At 33.7% G+C, this 16,019-nt stretch overlaps 1 protein-coding gene, 1 long non-coding RNA gene and 3 other non-coding genes across 11 annotated transcripts in view; 3 read left to right on the forward strand and 2 right to left on the reverse strand.

Moving 5' to 3' along the window:
* LOC138138811 (uncharacterized) overlaps nucleotides 1–16,019 on the reverse strand; it is a 75,872-nt gene that overhangs the window by 20,922 nt on the left and 38,931 nt on the right. The window lies entirely within an intron of this gene.
* LOC138138803 (NAD kinase-like) overlaps nucleotides 1–16,019 on the forward strand; it is a 48,388-nt gene that overhangs the window by 2,495 nt on the left and 29,874 nt on the right. Inside the window, exons 1-2 of one of the 7 annotated variants that reach the window (XM_069058896.1) lie at nucleotides 12,831–13,352; nucleotides 13,895–13,978. In XM_069058896.1, coding sequence (XP_068914997.1) covers nucleotides 13,162–13,352; nucleotides 13,895–13,978 — 275 coding nt within the window. In that variant the 5' untranslated portion in view covers nucleotides 12,831–13,161. Of the gene's footprint in view, nucleotides 1–12,830; nucleotides 13,353–13,712; nucleotides 13,844–13,894; nucleotides 13,979–16,019 lie in introns of those variants that run through there. The other 6 variants (XM_069058891.1, XM_069058890.1, XM_069058889.1 and 3 more) reach the window with 6 other exon arrangements.
* On the reverse strand, nucleotides 12,231–12,302 carry TRNAE-CUC (transfer RNA glutamic acid (anticodon CUC)). Its single transcript has one exon. It is a non-coding gene; the product is annotated as a tRNA-Glu (tRNA).
* On the forward strand, nucleotides 12,656–12,727 carry TRNAG-UCC (transfer RNA glycine (anticodon UCC)). Its single transcript has one exon. It is a non-coding gene; the product is annotated as a tRNA-Gly (tRNA).
* Nucleotides 13,469–13,540, forward strand: TRNAE-UUC (transfer RNA glutamic acid (anticodon UUC)). The gene has a single exon. It is a non-coding gene; the product is annotated as a tRNA-Glu (tRNA).

Below are 16,019 nucleotides of genomic sequence, written 5' to 3' on the forward strand. Positions count from 1 at the left end.
AAATTTTTTCTAGAGTTCTGATTGTGAATTGTAAAGTACAATTATTGTTTTTCTAACTAAATCACCATGTGTACACAAAAAATACATACGTAGAATTATAAACACATGTTTACGATATTAAAAATAAATAGTTTCGTTAGAAATTTGTTGTGGTTATCTTGAAAAAGTAAATGAGTAAATGTTAATGACAGAAGTGACCCAGTTTATTTTGACAATAATGACAATTAATAACTGCGTGAATCAAACTACGAGTTGACTTTTGTTTTTCAGGGTCGACTGGTGCTCTAAAAATTTTTAACTAAAAATTGTTGTGGTGACAGTGGACACTTTTAAACTGAAATAGTTATTGCCAGGGTATTTGGTATTGATCCATTAATTAGCTAACATATTGGATAATATAAATTATTTAAGTATTTACTTAGAATTCCTTATTTATTTTTTGTAATTTGCCTCCATTTTGATTCTCTAATAGACATATTAACGAACGTGACGTCATCATCTGGGATGTCCTTATAGCCATTATTTCAGGGAACATTTTACGAAAATGTTTAGGTTGGCAAAGCTTGATTCGTCATGCGTGTCAGTTTAAATTACAAAATGTGCAAAGAATTATTTATCAGGATTTATCACAAGCAACAAATTCGCGACCGTATTTTTGGGAATTTCACGTATTTCAGCGGGCGTACATGAAAGATTATCTTCCATATTCGTGTTTTGTGACAGAATTTGGATAAAACAAAAGGCGACTTTGAAGACTTGATCAAATTTTCACTTTTAAAATTAAGACATTACCAACCGCCACGAAAATCCCTAAATCGAGGAAAGTAAACATTTTTGTTTAAAAATGGCATAAAAAGGGCAAATTACAAAAAATAGTATAAAAAACTCGTTCCATAAGACCTTGAAGCACTCATTCTTTAAAATAACTCGTGGCTGCGCCACTCGTTTTTTAATCTTGAATTCGTGCTTCAAGACTGGTCTTACGAAACTTGTCTTTTAATATACTATTAAGCTTGTTGAACAAACTCGAAATGTACCACAAATAATTTTTTTATGAAGCGAGTAAAGTAGTATACAGGGGTATTCACGAGTAATAATCGACCTAACAATGTTAGGCTGGTTGCGTTTCAATATTTGTAAGGCCCATTATTACTCGTGAATAACCCCGTATATCGGTAAATTTCCCGTTAAAGTTGGTATTGAAGAGTCGATTGTGAACGCACCACGGATTACAGATTACGGATCAGCGATTTAAACTTTAAATGTAACCTCACTTTTTGCGTTGTTTGTTACTGTACAGACACTTGATAGTACCAACTGCAAAATGTAATTTCTAAATACATAGTTCTAAAAAATGTAGTTACCTATTTAAATATCAAATTGACACGGTTTTTTCAATGTCCAAAAGACCACCGTGTTCATTTTCTTTTGAATTAGATTTGAACTCATTTTGAAGTATGTAATAATTTATGCAACAAGGGCATAAATTAGTGTGTACAAGGGCGGACAAAAAGTTTCGTCCACAACTGTCATTCCACTCACGTATGCTGTAAAGCAGCCTTTAGGAACGAATAACCTTACTTCACGTGTTGACATGTGTCTGTGTTCTTATGGGTGGCAGTAATAAATTTCAAATTTTAATTTGCAAACGTCAATCATAATAATAATAAAGGTTAAACTACACCCAATTTTTTGGTCGGAATAGTACTTTTTTTTCATGAATGGGAATTTTGACTCAGACGAGTGCGGCAATCCCATGAGTGCAAATAAGATACCTACTTTTTCTACGACTATCTGCAATTAGAAAAACACAAATCTAAAATTTGGTATTTTGAAAGCCAATATCACGCGAAAAGTTCAATTGACTTTCATGATTCAGCTATTTTTGTGCATGTACTCGTATTTGCATAACGCAAATAATGACACTTGGGGACATTTTTTTATGGTTTTAATTTTTTCCCTCTTACCATAAACAGATGTTTGACCCACTAAAAATAATGAAATATAGTACACTTTGTTAGCAGTCGTAGAAAATACATATACAGGGTGACTGACGAAAAACCTTTGATGCTGTATCTTGCTTATTTTTTATCCGATTTGAATAAGTGACACATGAAATGAAATAATTTTAAAAACACTTCATTACCAACTAATTTAAAAAAAAATCTTCCGTCCAGTTTTTGACAGATGAACATCAGCTTCTTTTTTCAAATAGCACTGTACATTTTTTTTAATTCAGTATTGTAGAGATTTGTCTTCTGAATATAAAAATGCAAAGAACTATACCCATTCATTAAACAAAAGTCAAGAAATTAAAGAGTAAATGTACAAAATTTAAAAATCAAGTGACCAAAATAAACAAGAGAGAAGTTTGTTCTAAATGCTCGAAATGACTAAGTAAGCTCTGAATATTGATTTGTCAAAACAGTTTGATGATAATAATAATAATAATGTTGCTGTGGAAGAAAATTTCCAAAGACGATTTAGTGTTAACGTGTGGTGTGGCATTTTTGGAGATAGAATGGACTAGTGGGTTCCTTTTTATTGATAGCAGTCTCAATCAAACAAAATATCATATTATTTATTATCAAACGAAATAAGCAACTTTCTGGATGAGGTACCATTAGCAGTGTTGAATAGAGTCGTGTTTCATCAGGACGGCGCCATACCACATAATGCACACATGAATTTTGTATTTTTAAATCATTTAAATTGTGTTGGTGAACGATGAATGGGTGCTCATGGAGCTATTCGATGGCCTGCTAGATCCCCAGATTTGAATCCATTGGATTTCTTTATATTCATTGGAAACTTTCGAGACAATGTTTATTTGACCCCACCAGGTACCCAAAAAGAGTTAAAAAAAAGAGTAGTGCGAGTATGTCAGGAAAAACCCCGAAATTTTTTACTGAATGCAAAAGTGGGCATTTCTAGAAGGTATCGACAGTGTCTGCAACAGCATTGAGGAAATTTTGAGCAACCAGAATAGATTTTGTATTGTTCACAAATTTGATTACATACTTTTTTTTGATTTTCAATTTTTTCAATTAAAATACATTTTTTGTTTTTTCTTTTAATGTACGAATATTCAGAAGAAGATTATTTATAAGAACGAATAAAAAAATATATAGAGTGTGATTTGAAAAAAAAAGTTGGCTATCGTCTGTCAAAAAATAGATGTCGAAAAAAATATGGAATAGGATAATAATGAAGTGTTTTTCGAACTATTTCATTTGATGTGTCATTTATTCAAATCGCATAAAAAATAAGTAAGATACAGCGTCAAAGGTTTTTCGTCAGTCACCCTGTATATCAATAGTTTGATATTATTATAAGATGAAGATTTACAAGAACAAGATCAAAATTAATTTTATTTTTCACTTTAGTATAATTACATGATAACTCCAAGGATACGAAATACGTAAACATGTCCATAACAACCGGGGAATAATACAGGGCGTAATAAGAATAAGCGGGCGTAATGAATTCATAACGCCCTCATCAATTCAAAATTGCAAAGATGCCATTTTTTTTTTTTTTTTGAAGAACATGTATAGTGAAAAATAAAATCTTGTATGCACCACGGCGTCACCGAATGATTACGCCCATCGAACGATATCCATCTCTCGGGCTAAAGCCCTCGAGCTGGATTCATCGTTCTCCGGGCGTAATCATCGTTGTAACGCCTTTGGTGCATAAATAGCTATTTCATTGTGAAAAAAACGTTTTTTGTTGGACACTGTCAGAATTTGAGAATTTTCTCCTGGATTTTGATAAATGTCACAACTTGCCAAAACGAAACGTCAAGCTAATTTAAACAAAAAAAGTTGTATTCAACTCGTTCGTGTGTAAATTGGGCCTTTCTTTGCACTCGTGGGCCTTTAAAACGACCGTTTCACTCGCGTTTTAAACTGGCCCACTCTTGCCAAAAAAGTCCCAATTTACACACAAACTCGTTAAATAAACTACTATTTTGTAGACTTTTTTCAAAATTGCACTCACTATTTTTGTATCAAAAAGTGTTCGATAAAATTTGACATTGTAGGAAGTTTATTAAATGTTTATCAGTTTGTGGTTGCAGATATCTTGAGGTTTTGTGGAGCCAGTCTGATTTTTCCAACGTGTGTGAGATAAGAACTGCAGCGAAATGCTTTTTGAAGAAACGAAAAGAAAGTGTTGGCGTTCCAATTTTCAAAAGTTTTTAATTTTTAAGAATATTTGGGACTTTTTTGCAGATCCGCTCCTTCAGTATACGCCAATGTCAATGAAAAACAAAAACATTAAAAAAATGTTATAAGAAAGTATTTAACATGTGGTATTCCACCCTTTGCTAGCTTTAGTGGCGCATAATTTCTAAATATGTATTCTTAAACTGATGGATCTTAGGTTTAGTTTAAATGAGTTTATAGTTAATATCATTAATTCGTAATTGATCTGAACTGTATAATTCAGAAACGTAATCAATAGGGGAAACTTACTAAATACAAGCTTTTTAATATGAATAAAGAAAATAACTAAATCTAAAGAACAAAAGTTAATAGTCGATTAAGAAATTATTATTATCATCGCAGACAAAAGAAATGGAGCTCCAAATACACACAAAAGCTTAAAGGAAAAGAAAACTGTAGACAATTATGAACAATTTACAACTAGGTACCCAAAAAAAATTTCAATGGTGAAGAATGATGGAAAATACTTAACTTTTTTTTAAATGTTAACAAATACTAAAACGCAACTAACAAAAATTTCACCAAATCTGTCTTTTCAAACTAATAAAACAGTCAAAAGTTTTAATGAGCGGTTATTGACGAAACTCACTGAAACCTGACATTTTTACTAAATTCAACCACAATAAACTCAAGATAAAACTTTCAAAAAGTGAAAATTACATTGTTTAAATCGTGTAAACTGTAAATTACCTAAAAATTAAGGGGAGTGATGTTATCGTTCACTTTGGCGTACCTAAATATCAATTGAAAATTATTATAAATCGTCGGAATCATTGTCGGCCATGTTCTAAATTTAATTAGCTGTCAACAGGATGAGTTTGACAACGTTGCATACAGAGACTAGATGCCCTAAACCTTATCATTTTATTTTCTTGTTGCATTGACTTAGAATACTCTTCTACTTCACTATTACGTACTTGTTTTGCAGTTTTGCACATCTTCACTGAAATTGTTCATTTTTTCTCTAAACCCTAAATTTCTTACGGTTTGACGTCGTCGACTCGCGGTCATGCAATGTTGTCACATCTTTCACGTCAACGTCAATTCATTATTACACATCATTATACGGGTGATCAAGAAGGACTGTTTAAGTTGGTAACACTGAATTGTATTTTAAATCGTATAACAGGAGTAACTTTTGGGTTGTTGATGGCTTGTCGTTGTTAATGCTATACCTACATCAGATATTTGTCAAATAAACCAACAAAACATATCCGGTTGCAGTGTTATAAATAACCGAATTAAAAAAATTTCTTAATTGTACTGCCAACTTAAACAGTCCTTCTTGATCACCCGGTAGATAAATATTTTAATTTTCAATAATTTAAATGTTTAAAAAGTCATGATAAATCTTCGCAAAATGCCAAAACGAAATAAAAATAAACATTTAATATTTTCACAAAAAGGAATTTCAAAATTTAGCACCAGGTATTAAAATTTGTGACCGAGGAAGTTTATCTCTTTTAGGCTCTCCAGTCTTTGACCAAGGCTTCAAAAACACTGTCGAAAAAACTATAATTACAGTTGAAAATCTTTTAAATAAAGCTGAATTTCTTAGCAGACACGTGGCTTATACTTTAATCAAGAACTGTCTTTTCATACCAAAATTAAATTTTTTATTAAGAACAACTCCATTTTGGAAAATTTCGAATTATGTTAATTCAATTGATTCTTCTTTAAAGTCTTCTTTACAAAGAATACTTAATTTACGTTTAACTGATTTAATGGTGTCAGTCCACTTTACCGATTAGATTTGGTGGACTGAGAATTCGCCGCATTTCCGATATTTGCCTTCCAGCTTTCCTATCTTCAGTTCATGGTGTTAAAAAGCTTGTTTCTCAATTACTAAGTTCAAAGGATAATGAGCTTATCATTCACCATTATGATGAAGCTTTAGCAGTCTGGGATGTAGAAAATGAGAACGAAAGACCAACAATTCCACAATTTCAGGAGAATTGGGATAATATCAATATCAAACAAATAATTGCCAATGACTTAATCTTTAATTCACCTAGAAGAAACTTGGCTCGTTTTAAGGCTTTGCAATGCAGAAAATCAGGGTCTTGGTTAGATGCAATACCTTCTCCTAATATTGGTACTCTTTTAGATAACAATTCCGTCCAAGTTTGTATTGGTTTAAGATTGGGTTGTAAACTTTGTACACCTCATATTTGCAAATGCAATGCGAAAGTTAGAGAAATTGGCATTCATGGTCTAAGCTGTTACAAAAGCAGTGGTAGATTTTCAAGACACACTGAAATTAATTGTATTATCAACCGGTCTTTGACTTCTATTCATGTTAATTCAACTTTAGAACCAAACGGACTGTCTCGGGATGACGGAAAACGCCCTGATTGGATGACCTTAGTACCGTGGATTAAAGGTCAACCTTTGGTTTGGGACGTTACTGTTGTAGATACACTTACAGATAGTTACGTATTGAAAACATCTGAAGTCTCAGGTTTTGCTGCTGAAATGGCTTGCAATCGCAAACATAGCAAATATAGTTCAATTATTTCGACCAACTACATATTTAAAGGTTTAGCCTTTGAAACCTTAGGCCCTTGGTGAAAAGAAACCATCGATTTCATTAATGTCATCGGAAACCGACTTATCGCGGAATCAGGCGATTCAAAATCAAAGAAATTCCTTTTTGAGAGGATTTCCCTTGCCATTCAACGTGGAAACGCTGCAAGCATTCAGGGCACTTTTCCAGATTCCGCATTATGGGAAATTTTTGCATTGTAAATCAAAAATGTTATGTAATTATGTTATCAATTAATTAAAATAGAATATTTAATGTCATATTTGTAATGACGAACTAGAGTTACCAAATTTAGTAACGTTTGTCTTGTGAAGAGACATTTTTACCGCGAATATGAGCTTTTAAAAAGTTAGATTATGGGTCACATCATTTGCTTCTACAATTTTGTACTTTTTCATTACGTTTCCATTATCTCCATGAGTAATTTCTTTTATTTTGTGGCCATCCAAAAGTGAACGATAGCTTGCGAACCATCAATTTTCTTCTAGCTTTGCAATTGCCCTAGCTGTCTGAATCGGAGTGAGATGTCATGGCATTTTAAAAAAATACTTTCAATAATGTTTTAACGCTAGTATCAAACTGTAACACTTCAGGATGCCTATATGATTTAAGGTAAAAATCAAACCATTAAATAAAAACGTTCAGTTTTGGATGGCCGCGATTATACGTAAAATTACCTTTTTCATTAAGGGTGCCTAAAAATGAATTTGCTACATGTATTTTGATTAGAGCGGTCCTTGGTTTAAATAAAAGTACCTAATTCTGAAAAAAAAATGTAGCCCACCTGACTGACTGTGTAAGAAGATGTTGGAGAAAAAATATGTTATTGAGTCAGGACTAAAGAGAAAAAAAAATTACTTTGTTAAAATATTCCTAGTTTTGGCGATGTGGTTTAAGACAACATTGGCTAAATGCAAGAAAGTTTGACTTTATAACGAAGACCTCAGAAAGGTCCAAAATGTAATGAAAAATATTGGGCAGAGCTACAAATAAGGAAAAATTCTTCTGTTATTTTTGTAGTGAATTCAAGATTTTAATCTGTTCTTCATTATTGCCTTATTTTATTATTTGTATTAAAATAGAAATGCTTTGGACACTAACTTTAACTTACAAGAGTTATTACTGAAGTTGTTTATGTGTTATCAAACTAGTAAAACTGTGGTAGGTAGCTATTGTTCTTAATCAAGCCCATAAAGTTACTGTTTAGTCACCATCCGGTAAAAGAATAGGAGGTTGTTTATTATGTTAAGGTGAACTCGCAAAACATGCTGACATGACGTGTTTAAATAAATGCAATTATCTACAAAGTACGTAAAATTGTTAAGAAAAAACTAGCACCAGTTAAATTAAAAAATCTGCGAATCTTATTTGTAAACAGAAGGAGCGGAAGCATTTCAGACGCATATTTCTTTATTCAAATGTATTTTTTAACTCAACTTGTTATTTAGCAATTTATTAATCAATGTAAAATGAAACATTGTTATTTGATGAACATCTTGTAAATATTATAATATTGCCATTTGTTCGACTGTTTTGTTCTTTGTTAAAAAGACGGATATTGGTGACGCAAAAAAGTGAAAGGAATTAGACAAGAAATCGAAAGATATTGAAGTTTTAAATAGGTTAAGCCTGACCGGTGCTAGTTATACTACATTAATAAATATCTGATAAAGTTGTGAATGCACAAACTCTGAGATCATATTCATAAATCTTATTATGATTGTTTAACCTCTCCATTTACTCTCTAAAAATATTTTAAGTATCGCACACAAAATGTTCTCGCTTCTTTGTTCTTAGTCGAATTTTTTATTTCCGCCCATCAGACTCGCTTTTTTCGTTTTTAAATTTCATTGACATTATTTTGTGTACATTTTAACAACTAATGCGCCGCCCTACACGACACGAATGATCTGAATTGTAACGTGTCAGTCGGAATGATCTAGTTTGCAAATAAATGAACAATTCAGTGTTGAAACCTGTTCTATTTTCCAATGCGTCACACCTAATTGGACTTATTTAGGAATCAAAATTATCAGTCTGGTTTTCGTAAGATCGTTTATTTACTTGAATGTTTTGGTTTTTTATTCGAGAACACCTTGACATTCTACGGACGACTTGTAGTTGATTATAATGTACCCACCTGTAGTAACGTGTCTTTTCTTTATCAACTCGAACGACTACGAATATGAATTTCAGCCGTTGAATAAAAAAAATTAATTGGTTAATTTTAGCGAATTAGAATAGTTATTTATGTAATAAGTGAGTAAAGTAATACTACTTTTTTTTTACCAGAAGGAAAATTTGCCGCACGAGCGTAGCGAGTGCGCAATCCGCTGAGTAAAAAAAGATACTTACTAACGAGTTGCATACAAAATTTTTTTGGCGGCCGTAAGTTTAGATAACAATTTTTTCGACACTCAAAATTTGAAAATTTTCTCCTGTGTGAACCCGTGGACCTTTAAAACGCTCGTTTTACTCGCGTTTTAATTGGCCACTCATGCCAAAAAAATCCCAATTGACATACGAACTCGTTAAAAAAACTACTATGTATGTAATTATGAATGAAAAATTTTATAATTGCGTTAAAAAATGACACGCTACGGAACTTTTTTTAACGCAAAATGCGTGCAAAAATGAACCGCTATGGCACTTTTTTAACGCTTCTTGACCGATTCAAAAATCACATATTTTATGAACGCAAACGAATGAAAAAATTTGCACTTTTTTTGACGGATGTTAAAAAAAACCTTTTAACTTACTTAATTAATTGATAATCAATTTTTATTTGATCTAGTATAGTTAGGGACACGGAATATCGGGCATCACTTTTCTGTCACTTCAAAAAATTGCGATGTAAATCACTCTTTATTGTCAACGTGACATTCAAAAGTCAAATTTTGAAATTTGTTTTCTGTTCACGTCAATCGCATGTCAATCAAAATCGTCGCAAACGGTAAAATTGAAGTTAAGAATGTAAAGCTTATTTTACATTTTTTGACGCTATATTGACAGTGATGCCCGAAATTCCGTGTCTCGAACTGTACATATGTGGTCAATTTTAACATTCAGTTTTAATAATAGAAGCTAATTAACGCTGCCGGTTTTTTTAATTTTTGTTTTGGAATAATGAAGAAACATTAATTTTGGCAAGTTTTCCTGTATTTATATTTTACGTTTAAGAGTTTGCCAGTTTTGTTTTATTTACACATTTACAGCATTTTAAAAATTTATAGGGAATCCCTTTAAAAACTTGTCGGAAAACGACTCTGTTTGGGCTACTTTTTGACTTTGGTTTAATTTTTGTGATATAACACTTTTAAGGGTTCTTAGTTTTACCAACGTACACGTACATATAATTCAAACAAGATGTGCTGAAGAATTTGAACACATTTCTAGTCATTGCTAAACAAATTTACAGTAGAATTCGTTCCTATCCATCTATGTACCAGATAAAAAGTAGTAAATCTGGCAGCGCTACCGTCTAGTGGTTTTTGCTTTATAAGATTGACAACTTTGATCTTTGTTCAACCAGTGTTTGTATATTAGTTATTGCAATTAAATTTACCTGCGTTAATTATGTATAATTGCGCTTTATACAGGGTCATTATGAACGATTCTCCCATCGTAACTGGCGTTGAAAACCTATACAAATTTTAGATGTGCCGCTAGCCTCGCAACGTTAGACAAACTAGTAGACAGATTTCCACTACCGCCGGTAGCCCCACCTATCCACGTTCTAGTCTCACTCATGTTATGAGGCTTGCGGCACATTCAAATAAGTCACCAACGCCTACTGCGATGGGGCAATAGTTTATAATGACCCTATATGTATAAAAAATACTTCTAATTTCATGTTTACATGGTCTCATTTGACGTTTTCAATATTTAACGCATTGACGCATTTTCTCCAAATCACAGTTTTGCAAAATTTACACTAATCACAGGATAGTATACAATTTCAGGTAAATGTTTTGAAGTTTCAGCTACTCTGTAAATATTACTATTACGTTTGACGACTTTTTATTTTTATGGAAATTTCATGAAGAGTGGTTTGGAATATTTGTGCCTCTAAGGGCCTGATTTCAAGTCATGGTAGCAAATAGGTGGTGCAGCGCAAATGTGTAGTTATCTTTGTCCTACACATTAATTACCAATATGCGTCATCTTTCTCAATGTTGCGTTACCATGACAATAACAAGTTGCGACCGTCGCAAGTCAACTTGAAATCGGCCTCTAAGGTATTAATTCACATATTATGCATATTACTTAAAACGTCTGTTCTAAACCTAACTTTTAAATTGCTGAAAGTTAATTGGAAGTTAATAAGACTAATGTAATTATATTATTATTGCAAAAAATAATTAAAGCGCCTAACCACATAGGCAACTAAATCTACGACCATTTATTAATACAGCATGCGGTAAAACTTGTTTCGGTTGGTGGGCATTTTTATTTAATAATTTTACGTTTGACAGTTTTCATCTGATTTGATGGTTTTAACGAGTCGACATAGTTCGACACAATAAAATTATAGAGCCGCACAATTCCACAGGACTCGTGATTATATACGTTCTTTTAGACTCTAGAGACACTTTGGACTTTAGCGGGATGGAAGTACAATAATATAATTCTGAAATTGATGTATGCAACCAAAAATACAGAATGTTGCTGATTTATGAAATAATCCGTTTTTAATTAAAGTACTATGGCGGCCAAAAAATTTTAGCCGTCACTATCTTGACATTCACATAAAGTGTAAATAAATCTTTAGGAACCGTAACCCCACTTTCAATTCTTGTCATTTTGACTTGCATATTGTTATTCTGCCAATCAATTTAAATTGTTTAATTTAATTATTAATTTAATCATAGCCTCCAGGAGATCTCGCTATTTTTTAAATGAAAGTGACAAAAGTCAAAAGTGGAGATGATGAGGTGCTGGTTGAGCCGACAGGGACGCTTTTCTGGCGGCCGCTCTACGTACTATTATTCCGGCGCGCTAGAAAATATTTTTTTCACAACTTTTTCGACAGTTTAGGATATTGAATTGTAATCTATCCGATAGTTTAAAAAAATCTTCAAACTTTGTCCCAAAAATGGTTTGAATATTTTCATCAGAACAAAAGTTAACAGGGGGTATAAGTTTTACCATGCAATTCCCTATGGCAACAGTTAAAAAAAATGTACTGTATACATGTGAATATGAATATTAAACGTACAAAAACTGCTTACATCTTGAATGTCCTTGCGACTGTCAAACATAGCTACCAACCGTATAAAGCAGAAAGTACCAGCAGCAACTTTACGAACCCTACTTTTTATTAAAGGTCGGATAGTACGGAATCTTTACTTTGAATAAGAAATAATAACAAATTAAATTTAATAGTCCATATAGGTATGTAATAATTTTTGCTGATATCTAAATTTAAATAGCTTTAATTAAAAAAGAAAAAAAAGTTCCGGTACCGGGAATCGAACCCGAGCCTCCTGGGTGAGAGCCAGGTATCCTAGCCACTAGACCATACCGGATGATTGTTTTAAACTTTCGCTATACCCAACTAACGCGGACTCTCATCGAAACTACTCCATTATTATTTTTATGACAAATTCAGTTAATCGTACCAGTCATAACCACCTCCCTTCGCTGAACCATCTGAATAAAATTTAGTTATCGTCTTGGGCAAAATTTCTCGATTCCTTTGTACCAGGCTGTCATGAAGTGTCCATACAGTCAAATTCTCCATCTCCAGACCCCTCTTCGTTTTTCAAGCATTGGGCGTATTATCGAGCTTCTCGTTAACAGGAAAGTAGGAAAACGCATCGATTTGGGTCAACCAACCTGTCGATGTACTTCTACCGTAACTTAACAACCTTGAGCAAGTGCGATGGTGGTGTAATGGTCAGCATAGTTGCCTTCCAAGCAGTTGATCCGGGTTCGATTCCCGGCCATCGCAAATTTTTTTTTTACTTATTTTTCTTACATAATTCCATTGTGTGTCTAGGCCACCGCAGAGTATCAAAGGTGATTGCGCTCAAGGCCCCACGATTTCTCGCGTTTTGAAACGACCCCCAATTACCACCAACTAATTCGCCCCCATTCTCGATTAGAAATTTTCACTCCGCTTCGCAGCTGTCACTTGTCAGTTATCTGTCACCTGTCAAAAATGGTTTGTGTACGAAAATGACGTGTACGAGGGGAATTGGGGCCTGAGCAATTTAGGCGTAGAGTGCGATCTGTGTGAAGGCGACGGCCTTTGGGGCCGCGGATCCTCCCACATCGGTAGTGCCAGTCGAACCCGTCAAAATGTCAATGTCCCTCACCTAACCTAGTTTCCGGAGCGGAACCGAAATAACCTCCCCCGTTGTGTCCGGTGGTGTTGGCGCGATCATGATGGCATCCCTGTGGGCCGGCTCCGACGTGGACCTCTCCGTCCTGCACCAGTGTAGGAGAGCCGACAGGTTAGAGTTCAGATTGGCCTGTTTGCATAAACAGCGAATCTCCGATTCCGATACGAATTCGGTGTGCGAGGGGGATATTCACAAATTCAGACAGCGCAGAAGACGGTCAGGCACTTGGCCGTAAGTTATTTGAGTCTTGTTTTATAAATACACTAAAAATAAAAAAAGAAATGTCAAAGTGATGAATTTAACTCGCAATTCGAACGTCAGCTTGTTTGGACGCTGTACAGCCACAATCCGGTATGGTCTAGTGGCTAGGATACCTGGCTTTCACCCAGGAGGCTCGGGTTCGATTCCCGGTACCGGAACTTTTTTTTGCTTTCATTTTTTTACATTATTGCACCAATAAAAGTTAATAACAATTAAAAACAATCAATTTATCGACTTTGGAGTGATACAAGTCGGTCCGGATTACGTTTTATCATCGGATCTGTGCACGGTGGCGACATGTTCGTCGCACTATTTGCCATTTAATCGTTTATTTCTGGATTGAACAATAAACAGAGTCGGCCGCAGTCTCATTTTTAGTTTGGTGTTGAGAAGCTTGTCGTTGAGATGCAGAATAACAGTTTTTCGCGATGTCAGAGCATGTTGGATTCGCAGTCGATGAGGTTTTGCATTGATTTTTCATGGAATCGTTTTAATTTGGCCTTTATTTGCAGGAGGACGAGGTCTTTGAACGCCCCATCGCCCATTCAACAGTTCGGACCATGTGGACGAATCATGAAAAATTCTGCGATGGTCATGTAAGTTGTTTTATTTTTACTTCATTAGTCACCCAAGAAACGAATTTCATATATTTTTTTTTACCTAACGGGTCAACGTCTTTTTTGTTGGGTATCGTTATAAGACTTCTTAAGCGGAAACGTTGCCACCATTTCGAGTATTTTTTACCATTAGATATGTGGGGGATCCAGAACAGTTATTTATTTTGTTTTAAAGTTGCTCGTGAGTAATATTTTTTACCAAGCGTCGAACAGGCCAAAAGAAATAAAATGAGAGAAGTTTCGACAAAAACATTGTTTAAATGTGAATCCAAAGTTAATACTGTTTCCTTGGAATTCGAATAATAAAAGTTATCAAGGGCAAATCGAAAGTCAAATAAGACTTGTGTTTGTGGATATATTATTATCATAGTTAATGTATACAATATAATACGTTAAAATTCTATTTCTTACTGTGATAAGAGATAAGAAGAATGAATTATTATTTTCAGTGTTCTGTACATTTGCCTCAACGAGACGTCTGACAGTGCCAGTGCTAGAAATGAAATCAGAACCTTCTAAAATCGGCATCTTTATTTTTTAAATTCGGATTTAGAGATTTTTTACACCTCAACTACATACATTTATATTTGAAACAAAAAATATATATATTTTGCTATGAAAGTAAAGAATTTGTGGAACCGTAGTCTTTAAAACAAAAATTCTTTTGTTTCTGCGTTGCTACAGGAAGGTACTTTTTACATTTCGCAACGGTTTGATCTGTTTGCAAATTCCACATTTGATCTTTTAATTCGAGGAACAAAAAAAAAAAACAAGGTGCCAAGTCAGGACAAAAAAGAGGTGTTCCAATTTAAAGAATTTTACTTCTGAAAATGAGTCTTATTTGTTGGATAACATGAGATAGGGAGGGTCGTGGTGGAAAACTGTCTCACTTGTACAATGATCCAAATTTTCTAACTTACTTTAAACCTTGAGCGGATATAAGTTTTTTTTTCCAAACCAGATAGAGTTACTGAGCTTACCGACAGTAAATGTAGCTCTATCTGCTCTAGAAAAAAATTCATGAAGCTTCACTACATTCCATGTCCACCTACTTTTATTTGATAAAATACTTCAGAAAAGTGAAGCTGTTTTGCAGGAGTTTTGCAAATCTGAACCTGTTTGCAGAAAAAGTTATTTTTGGAATTGATATTAGCAAAGAATCAATGAGAAATTTCTGCGGCATGCTTGAGATATCTCTACGAGCAGATACCGATATGAGTAATCTAGTAATCTCTGAAAGCAATTTCACATAATTTTCCGACCCTAACGAATTTTAAATGCAGCCAGTAATACGTTATTCAAATTATGCAAGAATTGACAAAATACTTGTCAGTCGTAAATTCGTTTAGACTTAGATTTAAAGCTTTGGGTGACATTTCGAAAAACAAGCCACCAAGAGAAAAGGACCTATCTTAAAGTCTGTCTCTTCTTAACGTAAAGAAAGTTCATTGAAATTATTTTGTTACAACAAACATTTTTGGGATTGCCGTGATATTACAAGAGTTTCAGTACAGTTGGAATGACTCATTCACATTTTATTTACCTAACTTTAATAAGTGGAGTGGATTCTGATTCTGGTTTTGATTAGTTCAGTAATTTCTTTGTTGAAAAAATTAACAAAAGGAAGATTTCGCGTTGTTGATGAAATAAGTATCAGAATGTGATAATTTGGATACCTATATGCCATTCACGATGTTTTGGCATAAGGGGAGGCTATGGAAAAAGTGCATTTAAGTTGGCAGTAAAGCTGTCTGTTGAATTAGGTTATTTTTTTCTAAGTTTGAGGTTATAAACTGCGTCATTGTCTAGTGCATTGTTGTCAGTTTTACTAGTTTGCAATATAAAATACTCACACATTTTTAATCCAATTTAACAAAACAGGAAACTGACTTGAACAGACTACAGAATAGTAGGGACCGGGACCGAAAGTTAAAGTGGCTCCTGCACCACTTAGATAACCCACCTATACAGTGTCTTAACCAACCAGTTAGTAACTTGTCAATGAATTTTTTATTTTAAC

This window comes from Tenebrio molitor, chromosome 9 (genome assembly GCF_963966145.1).
Source record: "Tenebrio molitor chromosome 9, icTenMoli1.1, whole genome shotgun sequence".
Taxonomy (NCBI): domain Eukaryota; kingdom Metazoa; phylum Arthropoda; class Insecta; order Coleoptera; family Tenebrionidae; genus Tenebrio; species Tenebrio molitor.